This window comes from Hemicordylus capensis, chromosome 1, assembly GCF_027244095.1.
Source record: "Hemicordylus capensis ecotype Gifberg chromosome 1, rHemCap1.1.pri, whole genome shotgun sequence".
In the NCBI taxonomy this organism is placed as follows: Eukaryota; Metazoa; Chordata; class Lepidosauria; order Squamata; family Cordylidae; genus Hemicordylus; species Hemicordylus capensis.
This window is the reverse complement of record NC_069657.1, coordinates 290,160,310-290,183,268: the sequence shown is the minus strand read 5'-3', so window position 1 is coordinate 290,183,268 and position 22,959 is coordinate 290,160,310. Positions and strand designations below refer to the sequence as shown.

Here is a 22,959-nt window from a genome sequence, read left to right as displayed (position 1 = left end):
AATATGCATAATATTAAAAGAGAGCAACAGAACATCTAGGGATTACCTAAGGTCCACTCAAGAAAATCATGGGGAACCAGATATGGAGGCCCACAAAATGCAAAAGAAAATGCAAAAACAAAAAGGGGAAAAGGGGAGGAAAGGGGGAAAAGGGAAAAGGGACAATCCCCATTTGATCTGCAAGTAATGAAAGAACAGTAGGAGCTGTGGAGTTCCTTATCACTAATCAATAGAGCTGGATAGTAATTTGTGAAACACCCTCCCCCCCCCCGCCACAAAACAAAACAAAACAAAAAACCAGCTGAGAATGTCAGGTACAGAATTGAAAGAAATGGCAATTAAGGCATCTCTATAAATCCTAAAAGCTGGGAGCTGCTGATTGGATTTTTGTTGTAGATCCTTTTAAAGATTACATTGTTTTACTTAAATAACAATATATTACCATGCTAATTTACATACCAGTTTGATTTTACTTTTGATTTTACTAAACATCTATTATGGATAGTTCATTAATATGAACAATTCTCTATTCTCTTTTTTGTCTTATACTTTTTATTCGATTTTCACAACACAAAAGGACAAACACAAATGATACAAACACTCACAATAAAGACTTCCATCTCATCATTGGAACAAGTGTTGTTAACAATAACTGGATCTTGCCTATAGATTAAACATTCTCTCCCCAGTAATTCATATAAAAAACAACTTTAGGGTGTTTTTAAAACATTTGTTATTAGCCCTCAAAGGCCTGACAAAAATCCATTTTGTGATGTATTTTTAAATAGAAAAGAAGAGGGTCCCATTAACAATTCTCTATTCTCTATCTTATGTTTCGCTCTCAGGTGCAGATGAATTTTGCAAAATTAGAAATCATTAAAACTAAAATATGTAAAGCATGCACATAGAATGCCCGCAAGCAAATTTTATAATAGTGTGTTGCTTTTTGATTAATCATATTAACCACATTTAGCTCTTACCTGAAGGTAATGGCATGGCCTCAGGGAAGGTTTGATTTCCTGATGAATTAGAGGCTTATCTAGGTTAAGAGATGACTTGCGATAAGCTTCTTTAGCCTGGCTTACGGTAAGTGTAGACCAAGAGCTCCTTTTCATGTATTTGCCATCTGGGGCCATTGCAAGCCCTTCACAAGCTGAACATTTCACATCATTGTTACTTTTTGAAGTCTTTAGTGAAAGGTCCCCAAAGTGTCCCTGAAGAGCTTCAGGGTAGCAATGAGAGATATGGTCCACATGATGCCTGTTGACAACACTAGGTGTTCGATAAGTGCTATCACTGTCCAAATTATCATCGGAGCTCCACCAACTGCTCATTCCAGTTTTATGCTTGCTTTCAGGTTTCCGTTCTTTACTTTTACTTCTTTTGCTATGTTTAGAATGATGTCCATGATGATGGTCGTCCCCTCGGCCATCTCCCTTTGTCCCATTGACATTGCTCTTAGAAGAACCTTCCAAAGAATGAGATTTTGTGAACAGTTTTTGGACCGAATGAACAAGATGACGTATTCTACCCGGGCTTTCACTGCGCTGTTCAGCAGCTGTTGAGGTCCTCTGATATTGTAAAGTGTGAAAGCCATCTCTGTGGAGAGGAAGTTGTTTCTCAAACTGATCCAGCAGATTTGCAGGGATCCGGTTAATCTTTGTGTTAGTATGAGACATGGTGCAATCGTCCCTAGTATCGTAATGTGAGGTGTAGTGCATTCTGGGGAAAGTGCTACTAGACATATGATCACCCATAACCATGGGCATCATCATGCATTCTGAATGGATGGAGCTTCGCGGCGAGCACCGATGGTGGTCCATCGGGCAGCTCTCCGTTGGGCTGAGAAGATATGATTGCCTTGACTCCTGCCCATGGTGAATATGATCGTGGGTGTGTTCGCAGTCTTCAGGGGATGCTAAACCACAAGTATGAGCAGAACATAGCTGTGGTTGATTGCGACTGCCAGATAATCCTTTCATGTTCCTTGAAACAGGAGAGTATGCTTCTTCATTGAAGTGCTGAGTAGGAGACCATGAGTATGGCTGGTCTGTAGGCAGAACATACAGAGACACGTCAATCATCTAGGACAACCATCTTAAAAAGCCAAGTACATTACAAAGAAATAATGGCCAACATCCTGACTAATGCTACAGAGGTACTGTGTGCAGAGCACTTCTGTAGCCTAAAGTAGTACAGACTCCTGAAGCACAGAAGCTTGCACATGGGGGAGGACAATTTTCACCACTCTCTCCTTCTCCCAGAAATAATCCTTAACATGTGAAAATATGTCCCTGCAGGCCACACAACCCCAAGGGACATATTTATGCATGTTAAAGAGTGCTTCTGGGGAAGGAAAGATTGACAAAAACCTGCCCACCACCTCCATGTTGTGCAGTGGGAGTCTGTATTACTAAACCTTGTGGAGGCCCTTTGAACACAATATCTCTGCAGCAACTTTAGTCAAGATGTTGGCCACCAATATTTTACTTTTAGCACAAGTGCAGGTTAACTAATTTGTCAAGTAAAATTACAGTTAATTTGTTTTCTCTCTTTGCCAACAAAGGAAAAACAAATTAACTGTAACAATGGTCTTCTGTTTCAGTGTTTGAACAAAATACTTTGAACAATAGAGTTATCCAATGTTCAGTTGCCTGCTTACTATTCAGAGTATTTTCTTCTCTCTCCCTCTCCCTCCCTCTCTCACTCACTGTGATACCACTATCATTTCCCTTCCTCTCTAATAGGAGCAGGAACATTTCCATAAATCAGGAATTCCTTGAATACTTTTGTTTGAGTTGGCCTACCTGTGTAATCATGCATGTAATTTTATAGGGCCTAATCTAAACAAAGTTAAGCACATCTGGCTGAAATCTCAAAAGTGTGTATTAGGAAGTAATTCCCACAGAACAGAGTGCAACTTTGTCACAAGAAAACATTTTAGGATTAGGTTGTTGACATACCATTGAATTAATCATGTGCTTAAACTTCTCTCATTGAAATCAATGGAACTTTAATATGTTTCATTCTGGCTGGATTATGTCCATTCTAGATCAAGGTTATTAACAGTGTTTCCTCTAACAGGGATTCTCAGATGTTGACTACAACTCCCATAATCCCCAGCCAAAGGCCATGCAGTAGGGATTCTGGGAATTGTAGTGGACAACATCTGGGAAACCCTGTTAGAGGAAACAGTGGTTATTAACATCAGAGTGTTTTTCCCCCTAAAGAAAAAAATAGTAAATCAACCATTTAGAGTGGATGACAGAGGCAGACTAGCAAGGTGCTGGTGCAGTGATGGTGTGCTGATGCTATGGGGGAGGGGTGATTTTTGTTGACCTCTCCTCCCCTCTGAAGCCCACTACAACTCCCCAAAATATGTCTCTGTGGGCTGTGCAACCCTCAGGAATAGTTTTTCAGGAGTCACAGTCGGTTTCAGAGGGAAGGGGAACACATGAGAATTGCCGCTTCTGTATAACACCAGTGAACAGTCGTCGTATCAGCCAACATGTTGAAATTTCATTCAAGCATCCAGAAACAAGTGCATAAAAGTGTGTGGGGGATTAGTTCAAATTTGCAAACCTATTACTGCCACACTATCTACTGCAAAGTCATGGCTTCTACCAGTCATACTGAAGTACAGCATATATGCCTTTTTTCAGCTAGCAGTAGTTACCCAGGCTGGAGATAATGGAGCAAAGTGGTTCAGGTACAATCCATAGGTGTTGTTAACTACTTTTCCTTCTTATTAGCAAATACTTGCACATACAACAGAAGTTGCAGATTCTGCTAAATTAAATAACTTTTCCTCATGACTTTCAGGGTAAAGTTATGCCTCACCAAAAAAACAAAACAAACCAGCATCTAATTAAGAGAGTCTTTTATAGAAAGCTCTATTGTGCTCACAGTTTGATGAATTCTTTATCTCACTGTTATACAAGAACTTGCAGCTGTGAAATTTCACAAACAAAATCAGAGAAAGCAAGGAATGCTTCAGTTTGATTTAGGTATTCAGAGTCCTTCTCAAATGTCAGTTTATTAAACTTTTGAAAAGGACATGAACATTTGAGCTATAAGAGGTAGCCTTTACAGAAGCAGTTACACATTTCAATAATTATACTTCAAGTTTGCATCTTCATAGTCTTTTTACATATTTGCTCTAGAAATACAGTTATTGAAAGTTAATACAAATGCACAGAACAAATAAGTAGGAGATTTCAAAAGCAGTTGAAAGCAGAGAACACAGTCGTTGTTATAATACAACTTAAGGGGATTGACTTTGAATTATCCTCTGGTGAAAGACATCAAATTTGATTTAATGAATGACATCATTGTGTTGGTTATAATGGAAAATAGCAACCTTCTGAAATCTGGAGTGCCATTCAGATGGTGGTTGAAATGCTAAAACATCATCAGACACTTTTGCAAGTCTAAGCTCCACATGGAGCTTGCCACAGAGAGACTAAAAACAGAAGTCACGTCTGTGAGTCCATCTTTCTTCCACCAAACACCTATAAGTGTAAGGTTTTTTAAAATATATATAGATTGCACTGTTGAAATTTTTAATAAATGTAATATTTATTAAATATTAATTAATAAACATGGGAACTGAAAGACATTGTGACACAAAAGGAGTGAACAGAGGGAAGTAAGAGCTTCTCTATCAGTCCTTATATTTTTAAAATGTATATCCTGCCTTTCCTTTAAAAATGTTCAAAGTGGCTTGCAAAAAGCGCACCCAGTTAAAAGAACGAAAATATTATCAAAACCAGAGACAGAGGCAGAATATTAAGAATGAAATTCCACTTCAGCAATATAATAATGTTTATCAAGAAAGCTGCAAACCAAAGCCATGCTTCAATATTAGCCATGTAACAGGTTTTTCAGTGAAGAATGTTTAACTCTGCATATAGAGAAACCACTATTCTTCATTAAAAAAACAAAAAACAACAGTTATGTTACAAACAAAACATATCTATGAGCATAGTCTGGGAAACATAACAGTGAGGATTTGAACTGGCAACCTCTGGCTTGATAATCAAGTCATTATCCTGCTGCGCCATTAGGTGTACTCTTAGATTAATCCATAGATTAATCCTTCTGACTAATTCTTCAGCTTTCCTCCTAGAAATCTCCACCTACTCATTAGATGAAACTCCCATAGCTCTCTGTTGTTTCATTTCTCATTTAGTTTCAGTTGTCTTATTTAATCTCAAGAGTTTCCAGCTGTTTGAGATAGAGCATTGAAAATGATGTTTTAACATTGAAATGTGTTTGCTCAAGTTTGTAAGATCTTTGTTTTTATTTGTTTTATCTATGTATCAAATAAGTCTTAAAATCCTGTCTGGAGCAGGGGAGAATGTGTATATCATCACCATTATATCATCCATCTTTACTTGCAACAGCCTCCACAGCACAGGAGCACCCTTTGCAGCCAGCAAGCTAGCATAGCCATAAGCTCAACCAGAATGTCTTCAGCCACACCTTCCATGGTTGATTACACAGGATATACAGCCAGAGAGGTTGTATCCCAGGAGCGGTATTGGAAGCTGAACGAAACTTGTTATTTCTAAACAATCATCTCAGTAATTTGAAAGTAAAGCCTTTGTTGATGTACTGACACAATCTTATATATGTATCTGAGTTTGAATACAAGTTTGAAATATAAGAAGTGGTTATATAGACTTGCCAGTTCTAAGGTTGTTACTTTGTCTCAGAAATCATTACGCATTTGACCCTACATTGTAGTGAATAAAAAACCACTAAAGCTATAATACAAGAATAAAGTAATTTCTTTGGTTTAGAACTTTAAAATTATTTCAACTGTGTCTACTTACTTTTGTCCACATTACCACTCAGGTGCAAGATGAAAGTTAGGGTTAGAAACCCAAATTAGGATTTAATTTGGTAGTGGCAGCATAATATATAAAGAAATTGTTCTAGTAAGAACTAATCTGTCTATTTTCCTTTCACAACCACTACAACTGAACTAAATTTGGTTCAAATCAGTTAGGTGGTCCACAAGTTAGAGCTCTTGCATGTCAAACATTCATGTGACTACCATCTTGGATTGGAGTGGATGACATCATCACAAACTATGCCATTGAGGTGTCCCTGTATGTCACTCACTACAACTGTGCCAAATTTGGTTCAAATTGGTTCGACAGTCCACAAGTTAGCCCACTTGTGCCTCAAATGTTCATGTGACTGCCATCTTGGACTGGGGTAGCTGACATCATCACAAACTATGCCATTGGGGTATCTCTGTGTGTCCCTACAGCTGTAGCAAATTTGGTTAAAATTGATTAGACAGTTCACAAATTAGCCCACTTGTGCCTCAAAAGTTTATACATCTGGCACCTTAAACTGGGGTGGATGACACATCACAAACTACACCATAAAGGAGTTTCTGTGTGTCACTCACTACAACTGTACCTAATTTGGTTCAAATCGATTAGACAGTCCACAAGTTAGCACACTTGCACCTCGAACGTTTGCTTGTCTGCCATCTTGGATTGGGGTGGATGACATAATCACAACCACGCCATTGAGGTGTCCCTACAGCTGTAGCAAATTTGGTTCAATTTGGTTAGGCGGTTCACAAGTTAGCCCATTTACACCTCCAAAGTTTATGCATCTGCCATCTTGAATCAGGGTGGATGACAGCATCACAAACTATGCCATTGAGGTGTCCCTGTGTGTTACTCACTACAACTGTACCTAATTTTGTCCAAATCAGTTAGACAGTCTACAAGTTAGCCTACTTGCGCTGCAAACATTCACGGATCCACCATCTTGAATTGGGGTGGATGACATCATCACAAACCACGCCATTGAGGTGTCCCTATGTGTCCCTACAACTGTACCTGGTTTGGTTCATATTCGTCCAGGTGTTGATGGGGGGATGTACACACACACGGACAGACACATGGATACAGACATGGAATGCCAGGTGATCTTATAAGCCTACTAGAAAGTAGGCTAATAAAGGGTTTAAAACAAATCAAAAGTTTCACAAACATATTGTTCATTATAATCTCTATATATTTTAAACACTAATCTCCCAGTCTCAATCTTGGGTCCAGACTGAACCCACCTCATGAGAGTGCAGTCTAAAGGAGACCAGAAGCACATGATGCCTTTGGTTTTCCCCAGTGCACTGGCCCTCTCATGAGAGGGCTATTCACTGGCTTGCAAGCCAACATGGGGACAGGGAGTGGTTTGGGGTTCCTGGACTGCTTTGACCAGGTATGCCATCACAAGAGCATCCTTTGTCACAGTGGACCAGACCCCAGGATCCTTTGCCTGCCCTCATATACATATTCCCTCCTAGGAAGTCATCATTATTCCTTTCCAGAATAATGGAAAACTAATGCCTATTACCCACCCCTCACCGGTATCAATAATTATGCTTGTGTGAAACTGTGTGGCTACAGGGCTCTTGCAAGAGGAGTGGTACAAGTGGTGTGAGAAAAGGGTTAAAATGTATTTTCCCTGTCAAGGCCAGGCAATCAATGCCAAAAAGGCACGATTGCACTGGGCATGCCCCCTCGAAGACCGTGGCCAAGATTGTCCCAAAACTTTGCCCACGGTATGGCGATGCATGTGGTATAGAGCTTGCTGGGATGCAGCCTCAGTGGGATAGGAAGAGCGGAGGTCCCTCTGCCCATAAACCAGAGGTTGCGAAACCATGGTTGAACAGTCATCTGTGGGATGATTCTCGGCTTCACAGATTAACCACAGGTTCGTCTACCTGAGATTTCATGCTATGTCTGTGAGATTTCACGCTAGAGAGCCACTGTGGTGTAGTGGTTAGAGTGCTGGACTAGGACCGAGGAGACCCGAATTCAAATCCCCATTCAGCTATCATCCTTGCTGGGTGACTCTGGGCCAGTCACTTCTCTCTCAGCCTAACCTACTTCACAGGGTTGTTGTGAGGAGAAAACAAGTATGTAGTACACCACGCTGGGCTCATTGGAGGAAGAGTGGGATATGAAATGAAATGAAATGAAATGAAATGAAATGAAATAAATAAATAAATAAATAAATGTCTGAACACGCCCCATCACTGAGGAATTTAAAACTGTGGTTTATTATTTTCACATGTCTTAGAACCCAAGTTCTGGCTCATTAAATCTTGTTAAAAACTCTTGGAAATTGCAGACATTCAAAAAAAGTGTGTAGTTGAAAATGAAATACTAAATACTCCTGCTGAATGGAAAACATCTATTGCATAAAAGAGCTGTGCCACAAATGCAATAAAAAGATCCTACTATATGTATCATATTTTCAAAAGGACTCTCTGATATTGATCATAAACCTATTTGATGCCTATATAAACAGGAAAGCCATTTGTCTAAGTTATTTAAATGCAGCGTACAGATACCTATGCCTGTGTTAATTAACATAACATTAATTATTAATTCACATTACTACTTCTACTACGAATATTTATATACCACTCTTTAATCACAGTTGACAAAGCACTTTACACAGAAAAATAAATAATACATATATAAGATGGCCCCCTGTCCCCAAAGTGGGGCCACAATCACAATTTAAAAATAAACCTAAGGAAGATACCAGCTAATGGAGGGGCTGGATAGGGCCAGTTGCTCTCCCCCTGCTAAATATAAGAGAATCACAACTTTAAAGGGTGCCTCTTTGATCAGGTAGCAGGGTAGCATAACATGTTAACGTAACATTAATTCACAATTGTAAAAATCAATGTTTCTTATCTTAATTTCTTCCACTTTCTGTGGGTCAGAAATGAATTTTATGATTTTCAAAATGCACTCCTGTGGCATTTAGCTCACTGAAGATAAAATTAGTATCATAAAATTCTCCTTATCTATATAAACAAAACCACAACTGTTATCTTATATTCAGTTCCCATTCCTCTCACACAATAAAATAAATCTGTCAGTCAGGCTCAATGTTAGTGCTATGGCATGATTAAGAGCATTAACCCCTGTTATTAAAATATGATGTGCCAGCTACCAAATGTGATCCTTTTTCTTTAGGCCATAACAAGGCAACTTTTCATATCGCCTCAAATGGGAGTAAAAACACTACACTACACAGGCACTGATCTTTGTATGTTACCCTTTACAGTTTCAGAACTAGAAAAGAACAGGAACCACTGCATTATTTGACATCATTCCCAACAGAATGGCATAATATAACTCTTCCTCCTTATTGGTCAGTACTCCTGGCCACAACAAGGGGCTGAGATTAAAGCTGTATGGGTGTCAATTGGTCCTTTCACTTCTACTGGGTAACATAATAGTCTGCATCCAGTCTAGAGCTGTGATTATGTATGCTGTTGCGCTAATTAGAGGTGTGCACAAAACTGGATTTGCTGGTTCGGCTTGAACTGGAATCGGATTCGAGCCAACCCAGTCTGGCTTGGTTTTGGTCTGGTCAAGCTGGACCTGGTTTGTGTTTGAACCGAGTTGGCTCAACTGGCTCAAAGCTATAATGGTAAAGGGGAATCCGGTGAGGTGGGGCTTTCCTAAGTATAGGAAAGCCCCACTGGGCAGGTGGGGCTTTCCTAAGTATAGAGGGGGAGGAAGAAGAAGAAGAGTTACTTACAGGTACAGGTTGTGGTGGGGGCTCCCCCTACCCCTGCTGCCCTCCGTCTGAGTTGCCTGGGCTGGTGGCTGGCTGTTTTGGGCCTTCTCTGGCCTGATTCAGGCCTCTGCACACTTGCAGGGGTCATTTTATTGACCTCCACACATGCGCAGAGGCCATTTGTGTGACCGTGCAACCTGCTGTCACAGCTGTGGCTTGTACCTCTAATCTGTGGCTTATACCTGTAATCCCCTACCATCTCCTCTATATTTAGAAAAGCTCCACCCCCCGCCCCTGCCTGTACTATAAAGGGGAATTCTCACTGGATTCCTCTTTACCAGTATAGCTTCAAGTTGGCTCAGTTTGAACTAGTCCAATTGACTCCGAAACCATGAAGCTGAGCTGGCTCGAACCAAGCCAGCTTGCACACCCCTAGCACTAGTGCAAGGACATAGTGCATGACGTTGTACAAGAAAGGAACATCTGTTCCAGACTAGTGGATAATGTTGAAATGTGCAGTATGTTCCTCAACACCTTGCACAATGCAGTGTTCAAGCTTGCATGTATCCTGGATAAGGTCTTCCACTATCAATTGCACTACATCACAAAGCACTGCAGCTTCACACACTCCACCAACTTAAGTGCATACACTAGCATAATGCTAGTTGGATGTGATCTAATTCCTCTAACAGTGAATTAGATGTTGCACTACTGCTGTTTTGCAGTGCAAATTTCACTGAACATTTTAAAGCAAGCAAGCACTATCACATACAGCATTTCCTGCAAGATAACATGTGCATGCAAATGTTCCACATATCACTACCTAGTAGGGGGTGTGCATTTCAATTCAACCTTGAATCAATTCATGTCAAATTGGGGGTAATTTGCCAATTCGACCCTGAATTGAATTTCCATCAAATTAGAGGGCCCAATTCAGCATCAAGGAGAATAATCCCCGATTCAACCTGAATCAACTCAGGTGATTCAAATGCCATTTTGAGGCCCGTTCTCCTGGGGAAATGGGCCTCAAAATGGCATTTATCCCCTGGGGAGAGCTGGTGTACCATTGGGATCGGCAGGTAGACCAGCCCTCCACCCCAGATGGCTCATCAGCCCACCTCAGAGGACGGGTAGACCAGTCCTCTGAGGCGAGATGATGCACTAAGTTCAGAACGGAGGACCGGTCTACCTATCGGTCTTAATTGGTAGACCAGCTCTCCCTAAGGGGGAAATGCCATTTCGAGGCCCATTTTTCCTGGAAAAATGGGTCTCAAAAAGATTAAATCACTTGAATCGATTTGAATGATTCGAGATTGATTTGTTGAGGCAGCCAGCAAAACCAGCTGTTTTTGACAAATCAATTCAGGTTTTTGCGATTTGATTCTAGATTGAATCAAATTGCAAAAATTGATTCATGCACATCCTTACTACCTACTCATCCACATGTTCCACACATTACCGACTAGTTTGGGAAGTTTGGGGCAGTCCACAAATTTGATAAACAAACAAACAAATCACTTCCTAATAATCCTTTCTAAGATACATATTTAAATGTGTTGTAAGGCAAAGTGTGCCATCGAGTCAGTGTCAACTCCTGGCAACCACAGAGCCCTGTCTTTGGTAGAATACAGGAGGGGTTTATCATTGCCTCCTCCTGCACAGTATGAGATGATGCCTTTCAGCATCTTTTTATATTGCTGCTGCCTGATATAGGTACCAGTGGGGATTTGAAATGGCAACCTCATGCTTGCTAGGCAAGTCATTTCCTGCTGTGCCATTAGGTGGCTCAAATGTGCTATAACCCATGTCAAAAGATTCCTAAATCAGAACAGAGAGCTTCCCCATAGAAATGTGGAGATCAACATATCTGAGAGGATAACATATTTGGTGCTGGTTCTTATTGCATCTGAACTGTGGTTGCTGGTTTCACATGGCAACTTCCCTTTGGGAACATATGCAGTAGGGAGGCAATATGAAAAGGGTGTATGATGTAGTTAGTCCTCACACCCCCATTTTCCTTTCCCTGGGGCCAATGGTATTGGTATGCAGAATAACCATGTGGTGTGCTATAGTATGCTTTATTACAATAAGCAGGAATGGAAATTACTCTTTTTGTCAATACTGTACCGTCTTACAGATTCAGATCTTACATGAATATTCCTATCTTTTCCATATTTTCTGGACACACGCTCTTTGCACACCCAAACACTCAAACTCAGTAAACATCTCCTGTGTATGTTTGAGAGTCTGGACTACATACTACCCGGAGCTCTGAGCATGAAAGAATGCAAGATTCTGACACTACTTGTGAACCTAAAGACATTTGTCTACAAAGCTAACCGCACTTAAGGCTATGATACATTTAACTACAGAAGAAATGTTACCTTTTCAAAGAGGAGGCCCCAAAACTCCATTTTTATATGAAAAATTGGATTCCATAGAATACAACAAAATCTGTGAAAGTAATAATAATACTTAATGCTTAGTGCTTCGGATAATAACTTGCATTTTCAAGACGCTAAATGTAAACATTTTATCAACCTATATTCAACACTGCAAAAAAAAGGCAGAAGAATAAACTTAAAGATACTATGGACTTTCTAAATCTATAGAGTGTTACATGAAACTAGGAAGTTGGTTTCAATAGCAAAACAGTGTAAGACAACTTTGATCTTTATAACAAGCAAACGGCTTTGGATATATTTAATAATCCTATGTAGCTGAGTTATCTGAATGCAGGAAATAATTATGCTGCATTTCTAATAATGGCATTTCTGAGAATATAGAAAACATATGATGCTTTCTAGGGCAAGCAATAGAATCCAAGGCTTTCTTCAGGAAACATTTATCAAGGCTTTTGGAAGAGGATTTGGGTACACTAGAGTTATTCAAAGTAATAGGGCTCCTGTTGCTTGAACAGCTGTTTAAAAAATTTTTTTACCAGGTACCACTTCTCATTTCATGATTCTGCAGAGCTGAGAACCAAAGATCCTGCAAATATGTACCTAAGGTTGGGAAGTTGAGAATCGCCCTCGCTAGTACATCAGTTCAACTTATCTGTTCCCTGCCCCACAAGTATTATAAGCTGCTCTGTCAAAACACAGAGCAGGAGGTAACTCTAGGATTCCTGCTCTTCTGAGATTCAGTTATGTGGCCAAGTGGAACCCTGGAATAAACATACCTGAAATCTGATTGATATCAATTAATTTAAGCTGCAGGGTCCATTAATTTTATAGTAAATCTCTTAAAGAAAAGGAAGGGGGGCACACATATGAATTATAACAAAATATAGCATTCTACTGGAACATGTACCCTACTGTTCTTCATGTAAGTGTTTACCAAGGAGAATATCAGCTGCCTTATTTGAAGGACCCAATTGTTATAATAAGAGAATCAACTCAAGCTAAGGGTTGAATGCAGATGTGCTACATTGTGGATCTGATTGAAGAAATACATTAGTGAGCATAACAAATTATACAAAGCTGGAAAATAGAGCAATTAAGAGATGATTTTAATGAGTTTATTTGAGGTCACGTAAGATCTCTAACCCTTGAACACCCGGATCTTTGGTTTGAAATATCCACATAAGAAAGCCATACCCCAGGAGGAAACGACATCATATCAGTAACGGTGGTTCATATACCATGCAGGGTCCTGTAGGCAGTTTCTACACTGCCCACACTGCTGCAAGCAAAAAAAAATTCACATAGTTGTGTGAAAGCACTGTTCCGCAAATGTCCAAATTGTGCAAATACAGCTTTCAATGGCTGTTAACATCGCACAGCCATGTATACGCAATTTTAGGCATTTGCAGAACAGTGCTCTTGTGCAACTATGTCAATTTTTAAAATGTCTACAGTAGTGCAGGCAGTGTGGAAACCGCCCACAGGACACTGCGCAGCATGTGGGACCCTGTTCAGTGTTGTGCTCTCTCTTTGAAGTGCAAAACATGATCAGCAATCTCATGTGATGAGTCTGTTCTGGCCTGTACCTCTTCAGACCAGAAGGGGGAATTTCATATATGTAAAAATATCCTGCACTTAAAAAAACTAGCATGTCAGTGAAAAGGCTAGATAGAACGCCTCCCTGTCATGTTATTTTTGAATATGCACAGAATGGTCACAATATAGAACAGCACTAGGTCAAGTGCTGGTGCCACTTGAGTAGACACCCAAATGGTGCTTGCCACACCCCCTGACCACACTCCTCAGGTGACATGCCCAGTCCTGCCTCTCCACCCATGTACACATGCCATTCTGCCTCATCTCCCTGCCAATTTTCCTGGCATGCTGTGGTTTTAAAGTGTAAATTGGTGAGGCAGCAGCCAGCAAGGGAGTGCTTTTAGCATGCAGTAATGGCTTCTGTTGTCTCTGCTTCACTAGCCGGGTGGCTTTCTCTCTCACTTTCTTCTGGCCCCCACCCACCCACAAGCCGGTTGAGGGAAGATATAGAGAGTAAGCCATACCTATAGTGAATCAATGGCAACACAAACCTCTGCTCCATGCTAAAAGGGGCTCCTTGCCAGCTGCTGCCTTGCCAATTTGTGCTTTAAAACCCCAGCATGCCTTGAAGGTAAGGCAGAGCTGAGAGATGGGGAAGGATGATACAGGTAGGGAGAGAGATGAGGCTACCCCAGTCCTCTGGCATCAGGGGACTGTGCCAGCCCGGCCTCCCTCAACCCACCCCCAGCACCATCTTTCCCCATATCCCAGCTCTGCAAGATCAGCGGTAGTGGCAAGGCTTCTGTTGCTGCCACTTCACTAGATGGATGGCTTTCTCACTCTCTTCCCCTTACACCTTCCATCAACAGTGTGCCGCAGGTGGGGAGAAAGCCATCCAGCTAGCAAAGTGGAGGTAAAAAAGTCACCGCCTTGTCACCATGTGCATTTTAAAAACCCAGCATGGCCAGCACACAAGGCAGCTAGGTGACGGGGAAGGTGGCGCAGGTGGTGTAGTGAGGATCCAGAGACTGGGCAGCAGTTGCAGACAGGTGAAGCAGTGTCCACAGGTGGTGGAGGGCAGGGCAAAATACCCACACTTGATGCTCCATGGTGTAGGGGCCACCTATGGTTGTTGCCTCAACTTGCCTCATGGGCGAGCCACTCCTGATGCAGCACAATGTTAGCCTTGCTTAAGACTCTTGAAGTCAATATAATTAAGCACACTTAATTTTGTGGGAGTTTCCCACCAGTGAACATTTAGTAGGTAAGATCTCTAGTGCATAAATGTCCATTGTGACATCAGATGGGTACCAGTTGCAGGGGAGTAACGGCAGGAGAGAGGGCACGCCCTCAACTCCTGCCTGTGGCTTCCAGCGGCATCTGGTGGGCCACTGTGCAAAACAGGATGCTGGACTAGATGGGCCTTGGGCCTGATCCAGCAGGGCTGTTCTTATGTTCAGATTCAGGTCCATCGCATGTGTACTAGAATCCTAAATTGGAGTAATCCCGTCACCACAGCTATGAGGAAGAATGAGCTATTGGGACCATGCAGCTTCTAAGAAGCAACCTGTGCGGTGAGGTGAGCATTTTTTAAGCAGCCACGCTCATGCTAATCAGCAGTAGACTACATTACGTCTTCCAGGCAGCTATGGCCATGCAATTACTTCAGTCTATATTCAGTATATATGGACAAGGCCCCAGGATAGCTGCATGAGTGGGCAGGGAAATAATGACCAATAGTCATGTCCAATAAAGGACATAAAATATTAGGAAATATTCTGAAAATCAGTATTCTTATTCCTAAGCAGTGACAATTTACTTTGTCAGCTTACTTTAAGGAGCCAGGTGCTTCCATGCTGTGCAGTATAACAGATGATTAGGTAACATGAAGATGAAATCGTAAAAAGAAACTAATACCAATTCAAGAAAACAAGATAATGTATGATAATGTTCCATAAACTTACAGTCCAAAATCATGCAACACATTACTGTCTCATTTTTTAAAAAAAAAATGTAACAAAACAGCATGACCACATTCCATAGTGTGTTCAGACACCATTATTGGTGTCATGGTATGAGATCAATCGATGTGACATGATGGCTACAAAAGAGCATGACTAAAAGCTTTATTTATGTGATTGTTGGACAACTGGCAGTCTCAGGTTGGTCTACTCATGCTGGTGCTGAATGCTGTCCAATGTAAAAAAAGAAATCCTTTCAAGAAGCTTTCTGATGGGAGTGTGTGTAGTTTTTTTGTGGGGGAGAGCACTGACAAATATGATCCCACACTCACAGTCTGAAATGACAGGGTCCATTCTACTACCTCAGGACTCTTCCACCTCATTCTGCTTCTATCTATCTATCTATCTATCTATCTATCTATCTATCTATCTATCTATCTAATCTATCTACCAACCAACCAACCAACCAGGCCACAGAATGAACTCTTGAGAAGCCTGCACTATTTGGTGAGTCAACAGTAACCCATTCATATGTAGCTGTCACCAAACACAGTGGGCTGGTTCAGTCATTGCTCTGACTGGCCTTTTCAATCACATGGGAGTGAAATATGGGAATGCATGAGAACGCTCCCCCCATTATTGAGCACATCATCTTATCATTGCCTCAGCATATGGGAATTTTTCACACCCGGCTTTTATTATTATTATTATTTATTTATTTGATTTATATACCGCCCTTCCAAAAATGGCTCAGGGCGGTTAGGCTTTTAGTTCATATCTCCTCCAGAATGGAAGATGAGCATTCACATATTGGCCAAATTTACCCCAAATTCCCTGCGAGCTATCGGGGAGCACCACACACACAATTTGGGTTTTTCATTGTGCTTTAAAGTGCAGCCTGATATATATCTGAGGTTAAGAAAAAATCCACTTGTTGAATCTTTTTTTGGTAGGTGGGGGGGACTTCAAACTCACAGTAAAGCCTCACAGTAAGCCTGCGGTAAAGCCTGCTCTCTGGGAAAGCTCCTTGGGCGGACGTGCTCCAAACATGCTAGTAAAATACATTTTTGAAGGACTGCTGCACCAAAGCTTCTTCACCGGTGTCAAAAATGAAGAAGGCGCTTCATCACTTTTGTGGGGCATACCTATGAAAGTGACCAAAGTGTGTTGGTGGTGGCGGTGGGGTAATAATCCTTAATTTTTTAAAAATTGAAAATGCTGTTGTTTCTGTAGGTGGTGTTACCAGCTGCTCCTTTCGGTCTAGTCCTACTATAAAGTAGTACTTCACCTGGGGTGGGTGGGTGGGTGGGTGGGTGGAGGAGAGCCCACTCATCAAGGCAGGTGTTTACCGCCACCTTGCTTTCCTCCAGCATAGTGGGGAGAAAAGCCCACTTGACACGGAGGAAAGCAGGGTGGGAGGCAGAAAAGCAGAGGCAAAAAGAATAAATCAGAAACTGGGAGAAGCAGAAAGCAGGACAAAAGGAAGAAACCAGAAGTGGGGAAGCAGCAGAAATAAAAAAAGGGAGGATAGAGCAGAAAGCAGGGACCAAAAGACAGAAAGGGGGGCAGGGGCCAAACACGGTGCAGCAGGGGGCGGGGGGTGCGGGGGGAGACAAGGGCCAAAAGGCAAAAGACAGAAAGCATGGGTCAAACATACACTTCCTGGGAGTTTTTCACACGGGTCTTTTAAAGATTTTTTGGACAACTTTGAGGCTGCAGTAAAGCCTCCCAGTAAATTCGCAGTAAAGCCTGCTGTGTATAAAAGTCCCTGGTGGCTTCAGGGGCTGTATTTTCTACCTATTTTTTAGTTCCTGGAGTGGTCATGCCAGGCTAGCACCCCCTAGGGATCAGACTGGCTGAAGTAGCTGGCTGTTCCAGCCAATAAGACCAACGAAGGAAGCAATAGGCAAGGAGGAGGGGCTGGAGGAAGCTCCATGCTTTGGAGGATTTGCTGGCTGCCTGTACTGGTAAGTTTGAGTTTCTTTGGTAGCTTGTTTGTTTTGTCGTCGTCCCCCCGGCCCTTACCTGTGGTGTTAGGGGTAGTTTGGATTAACCACCCTCATGGGTGATTAGATATGGTTGTGGGACCATGCACCATGTGGGGGGAGATGTGCTTCCACACTCCTCACTCACTTCATCATGATGGCACATGCATTATTTGAATCAGCCTATTATTTGGCACATTACTTCAAATACTTTAAAAAGCATCATTTGTAGTATATGATCAAACTGATGGCTGCCTATGCACAGATTTGGCTCATCGCGGGCAAGGAACACCTGCAAACATTTCTCCCAGCCTCATGTTCCTCAAAATGTCAGTGAAAGTTAATGGTTGCAAATCAAAATCCTTGCCCATACCGAATGGCACCAGATGTGGTCAAGAAATCTTTATGTTTGGACTCACTTTTACTTCTACACATCAGCAACCTGTACTGGGCACTGCTATCCACTCAGCAGCTCTGTGACTGCACAGTACTGAAGGAACAACCCTGGTGCCTCTGTTGGCACCTCATGAATGCAATACCTTCTGGAAAGCCACTAGGGCCCTGTATAGTATATGACATAGTCCTTCTCAATGGGCAGTTGTGAAGGGAGATAACCCTCTTTCTTGACTCACGTTTTATGTCTCACTATATGCCCCAGCATATTTTATATGATTGGGCAAGGGGACAGTGGCTGATATTATTTATTTATTCGATTTCTATACCACCCTTCCAAAAATGACTCAGGGCGGTTTAAACAGAGAAACAATAAATAAATAAGATGGCTCCTTGTCCCCAAAGGGCTCAGCAACAGGAGAAGCACCAGTGCTTCTGAAAAGTTCAGCTAAGCCAGCTCTACTGCTGGCTCAGTGGTAAGGACGAATTTTGATGACCTCCCTTGCTCGGAAAGTGATCTGTGTCACCTGAATATACACCCCTGAGGGTTGCATAGCCCCCAGGGACATATTTCTGGGTGACACAGAGGGCTTCTGGGGAAAGGGGAGGTCACTGAAATTCCACCCCCTCACACACATACTAGCACTAGTGCAGCAGTAGTATGGAAGTCCTCCGAAGCACTGGCACGACACTGGTGCTTCTCCTATTGCAGCGGAGCTTTGTTAGGATGCCAGCCAGTGCTTTCAAATTCTTCAATCAATGTAACACAGGTTGCTCTGTGCTCCTACTTACACTGACTGATGAAGTTCAGCCAATGGAGCAACATTCCATTTTGACAATTTGATTCTTTTTCTCCTTTGGAGACCTTAGAGCAAACCACCTTTTGTTTCTTTTTATTGCTCTCCTTGGCCTAGTCAGCACTGAATTATCTTGAGTGTTCTTCACTACAGATCATTTCACAAGCCTTTTAAATTTTGGCAACCACCATGTTGCCAAAATCCATCATATAGAACAGTGCCATTGATGCAGCCAAATGGAGGAAAAAAAGGTTGGACCCATCACATCTATAGCCCTAGATACTCTTCTCCAGTTATTGTGAATATTGCAGCATTTTTTAAAAAGCCACTGTGTTCATCTACTTGCTATGAAACCTTATGATAATCTTAGACATGTGTGGTAAGAAGTTATTTTTTCTATGTGACTGCTTCCATGAGGTTGTGCCATATGGAAGATTTTGAACAGGACTAATGACATCAATCACTATAATATTACTGATGACAAAATACCATTTTCATGCTCCTGAGTCACCCACTTCTCGTTCAAGATGCAAGCCTTCCCTAGAAATTTCAAGTGTTCCACCTATTAGCCAGCTCAAAATCCAAATGACTTCAGCAAATTTCACCATTATTTAAGATATTGTTATAATGGGCAAAACTAGATTCTGTCTTTGAAAACAAAATAATTGGAAGGAATTTCTGCTTCTATTATTCTGCTCCAACGCACACTACAACAGATAAAGCAATTGTGGTACGGAAAAGTCTTGCAGAGTAGGGAACTCAACATGCATTTGCTTTACAGCAAAAATTGTTCTATAGTTTGGAGCAGTAAACGGACTACTCTTGAAACTAAAACAACCCTAAGCAGATGTACAAACTAATACGACTAAAAGCCCTTTCTCATGATCCTATGAGAAGACTAGCTGGTGGGTGGTGTACTTGTGCAAGGGAGGCTGTGAAAGCCCACCTTCCCTGCAGATGATCTCCAAGTACTATCTGGGTGTGCAGATCGTGCACCCAGATGGTCCACTGGTGCCCCAAACAGTGTGGAGGCACGGGGCCTGGGATACATTGTTCTGGTCCCCAGAAACCCCACAATGCACCATGCGAATGTGTGGGGCATTGTGGAGATCTCTCAGTAACGGCCGGGAGGCAAAAAGCCACCTCCCGGCTTGGGGGTCTCCCCAGTATGCCCTGCACGCTCGCGCAGGGCATACTGGGGCTTCTGGGGCGCGCGCAGCCCCCGAGCTCCCCAGCCCCCGCCGGCTCCGTCTCGGAGCCGGCCATTGTGTGGGTGGATGATCTGACTGCCCAGGGCTCCCTGCCCGCTTGTGAGCGGGGAGAGCGGGCTTAGCCCGCTCTTCCCGCTCACAGCTTAAAACCGGGTCTCACTGATTGTGAGACCCAGTCCACTGTGTGTCATGATAACAGCCTCTAAAAATAACAACACTAGCCTAATAGCTAAATGAATATTGCTTTAGGAGAAAAAATAAAGATCTAGAAAAGCCAGTTCAGATCGTTATTGGCATCCAAAACTCTGTTTAAAAAAGGTTTTGTAGCATATGTAGTGGGGCAATTTGGATGAACACTCGCTCATGCAATTAAAAGACACCCCAACCGTGCATTGGGACATCCTTCAGTAATGTCAGGACAGGCACACTATGAATGTGACCCCATCTGCCTTGCTTGTAGAGGCCCATGATTATCTGAACCAGCCCATTCTCAGGGATTCCATAATAAATAATAAGAAAATCCACTTCTATGTTTTATGTCAGGTCCTCATGGATTTAAACCTCCTGGTGGCTTGCTGGGGTTCCCAAATATTTCAGTGTGGGATATCTGGTGGGGGTGGGGGGGGAGGGTAGCTCACAGGGAAGAACAGCTGGAGTGTTTGACAGTTCTTTAAAACTACAAAGAACATCACTTTCTTTATAAACAATCATTTTAGTGGGGTTTTTAAAAAATGCACACCTGTTTCTAAAATATCATTAGAGGGAAGGATAATATGTCACTGTGCTGCTGTTGATCAATGCTTGCTTGGTAAATGAAAAACAAGATAATTAGCCAAAACTCTTCCATCAGGTGTCATTCCTACTTTATTGAATTTAAATTTGAGTTTAAAGCAGGGCTAGAAAAACCTGGCCCTCTAGCTGTGGTTGAACTACAACTCCCATCATCCCTAGCCACAATTTATTACCCCTGCCCAGGAGCATAGCCACCATTGGGTGACCTGGATCAAAGAACCCGGGCCGCCACCCTCAGGGGCCATGCCTCACAGCCCCGACATGCATCCCCACATCTGACGTCAGCTCGGCCCCACTCAGGAGCTCGGCCCCACTCAGGAGTTAAATGGCTGGCGCTGCATTCACAGCGTGGCCAGAAGCAGCTCTTCCCTGCCGTAAGGGCAGGGGGAGCTGCTTCTGACAGTGCTGCAAATGCAGCACTGGCCCCAATCTAGCTCCCAAATGGGGCTGTGCAGCCCCATTTGGGAGTTGGATGGCCAGTGGTGCGTTCGCAGCACAATCAGAAGCAGCTATCCCTGCCTTTAGGGAGAGCCGCTCCTGGCAGCACTGCAAACACCGCGCTTGCATGGATCTAACTTCCGAACGGGCCCACGCAGCCCCATGCGGGAACCAAACCACGACTCCTACGTCTGACGTCAGATGCAGGGTCATGGCTACCCCCCTGCGTCTGACATCAGACATAGGGGGTGAGGTGAATGCGGCTGCTGCTGCGGCCAGACACAGGCCGCCCCTGGTCTGGCTCCGCTAGTGCCCCTGCTGCTTAGCTGCTTGCCTCCACTGCTCAGCTGTTAACTAAGCAAAAAGGCACTTTTAAAAAAGTTGTGGTTCTCTTTATTGAGCAGGGGGAGAGCAACTGTCCCTATGTAGCCCTAGTACATCATCCTGCTAATGGCTGTTGCTGGGATCAATTGTATGTTTCCTTTTGGATTGTGAGCCCTTTGGGTACAGGGATCTATCTTTATTTAGTTAGTTTTATTTCTCTATGTAAACTGCTTTGGGAACTTTTGTTGAAAAGCACTATGTAAATGTTTGTAGTAGTAACAGTAGTAGTAGTTCAACAGGAGCTGTAGATTGAAGCCCACCCCCGTGTTTAAGCCCACCACCCCTAGCTTAAAGGAACAACTGAAACCAGAATCCCACACAGTAAAGAATGCAACATGATTTGCAGATCCTAAAAAAATATGAGAAGGCTTCACTCAGCATTCTTAAACGTAACGTATAAATATGTCATATAAGCTTTTTGCTCATCACAGCACATGCAAAGCTCCTGCACAGGTAATATGCACAACTGACTTCAGTTCAGGCTAAGGTACAGGTGTGGGTTGATCCTGCCCCCCGCCACCGTTCTATGACTGATTCCTTGATCAAGTCAATGGCATTTAACCAACTGGAACATTTTGTTCACAAAATCCTATGAAATGAATGAAATTGTCCAAAAGTGCTCTTGTAAATTTTCCATCCATTTTCATCAATCTGTTCCTGGTAGTTTGTGCCCATTAACAGTCTCTTTTCAATGTTGTCTGAAGTATTCTGACCGGATATTGCATTATTCAAGAGTGGCTACAAGTAGGTTGGATGAGAGTCCAGAAACCCAGCACTCAAAAGTTTGTTCTCCAGAAAACACTGCAAAAATCAGATGAAATCATTTTGGGCCCTTTATAAAAATATGGTGCAAAAGCGTATTACTGCCGTTCACATCCCTATTGTTCTGAGTACAAGTAAACAAAAGTTAAGCGTGTAATATTCCTTTCTTTTTAAAAAGAAAAACTCTTTAAAAAATTCATTCTTTCTATATTCATTCTTGTCAGCAGAAACAGTGGAAATGGTACCATTCATAGCCATATAGAAGGTTATTTTTAGAGGGACTTTATTGTTGAGAGTCAGCTTCATGCTCAATGGAGGTTAGGATTCAAGTTGCTCTTCCCATTAAAGCAGTGGCCTCTTATACTTCAATAAACAACAATACTATTACTGTCTTGATATTACAATGGAAAAATGACTATTACGCAACATAATTTTAAATCCATATTATAGTATATTCCCATATACTGTGTAAGTTAAGGGTTCTGACTAATGAGACTTCTTCAATAAATCCGTGTAAGATTAGTTTGTAGAGCAGTGTGTGGATAAGATTGCTAGGCAAATGGTATTTCCCTTTCCACCACCATAACAGCAGCTCACACATAATTCTTCAAAAGCAGCTTTCAGTAAGGCACAAGGGTATGCTCCAAAATGGGAAGGAAAATGGACTTGCTGGCTTATGGCCCAACTATGAAAAGCACTTTTTATTATTATATATGTAGCTT

General features: G+C 42.2%; 1 protein-coding gene across 15 annotated transcripts in view; it reads right to left on the bottom strand.

Moving 5' to 3' along the window:
• The window catches only part of DLGAP2 (DLG associated protein 2), a 691,732-nt gene that overhangs the window by 111,686 nt on the left and 557,087 nt on the right, over positions 1-22,959 (bottom strand). For 14 of the 15 annotated variants that reach the window (XM_053286136.1, XM_053286148.1, XM_053286135.1 and 11 more), the window contains one exon: positions 981-2,050. In XM_053286136.1, the coding sequence (XP_053142111.1) occupies positions 981-2,050 (1,070 nt within the window). Of the gene's footprint in view, positions 1-980; positions 2,051-11,957; positions 14,094-22,959 lie in introns of those variants that run through there. The other variant, XM_053286150.1, reaches the window with a different exon arrangement.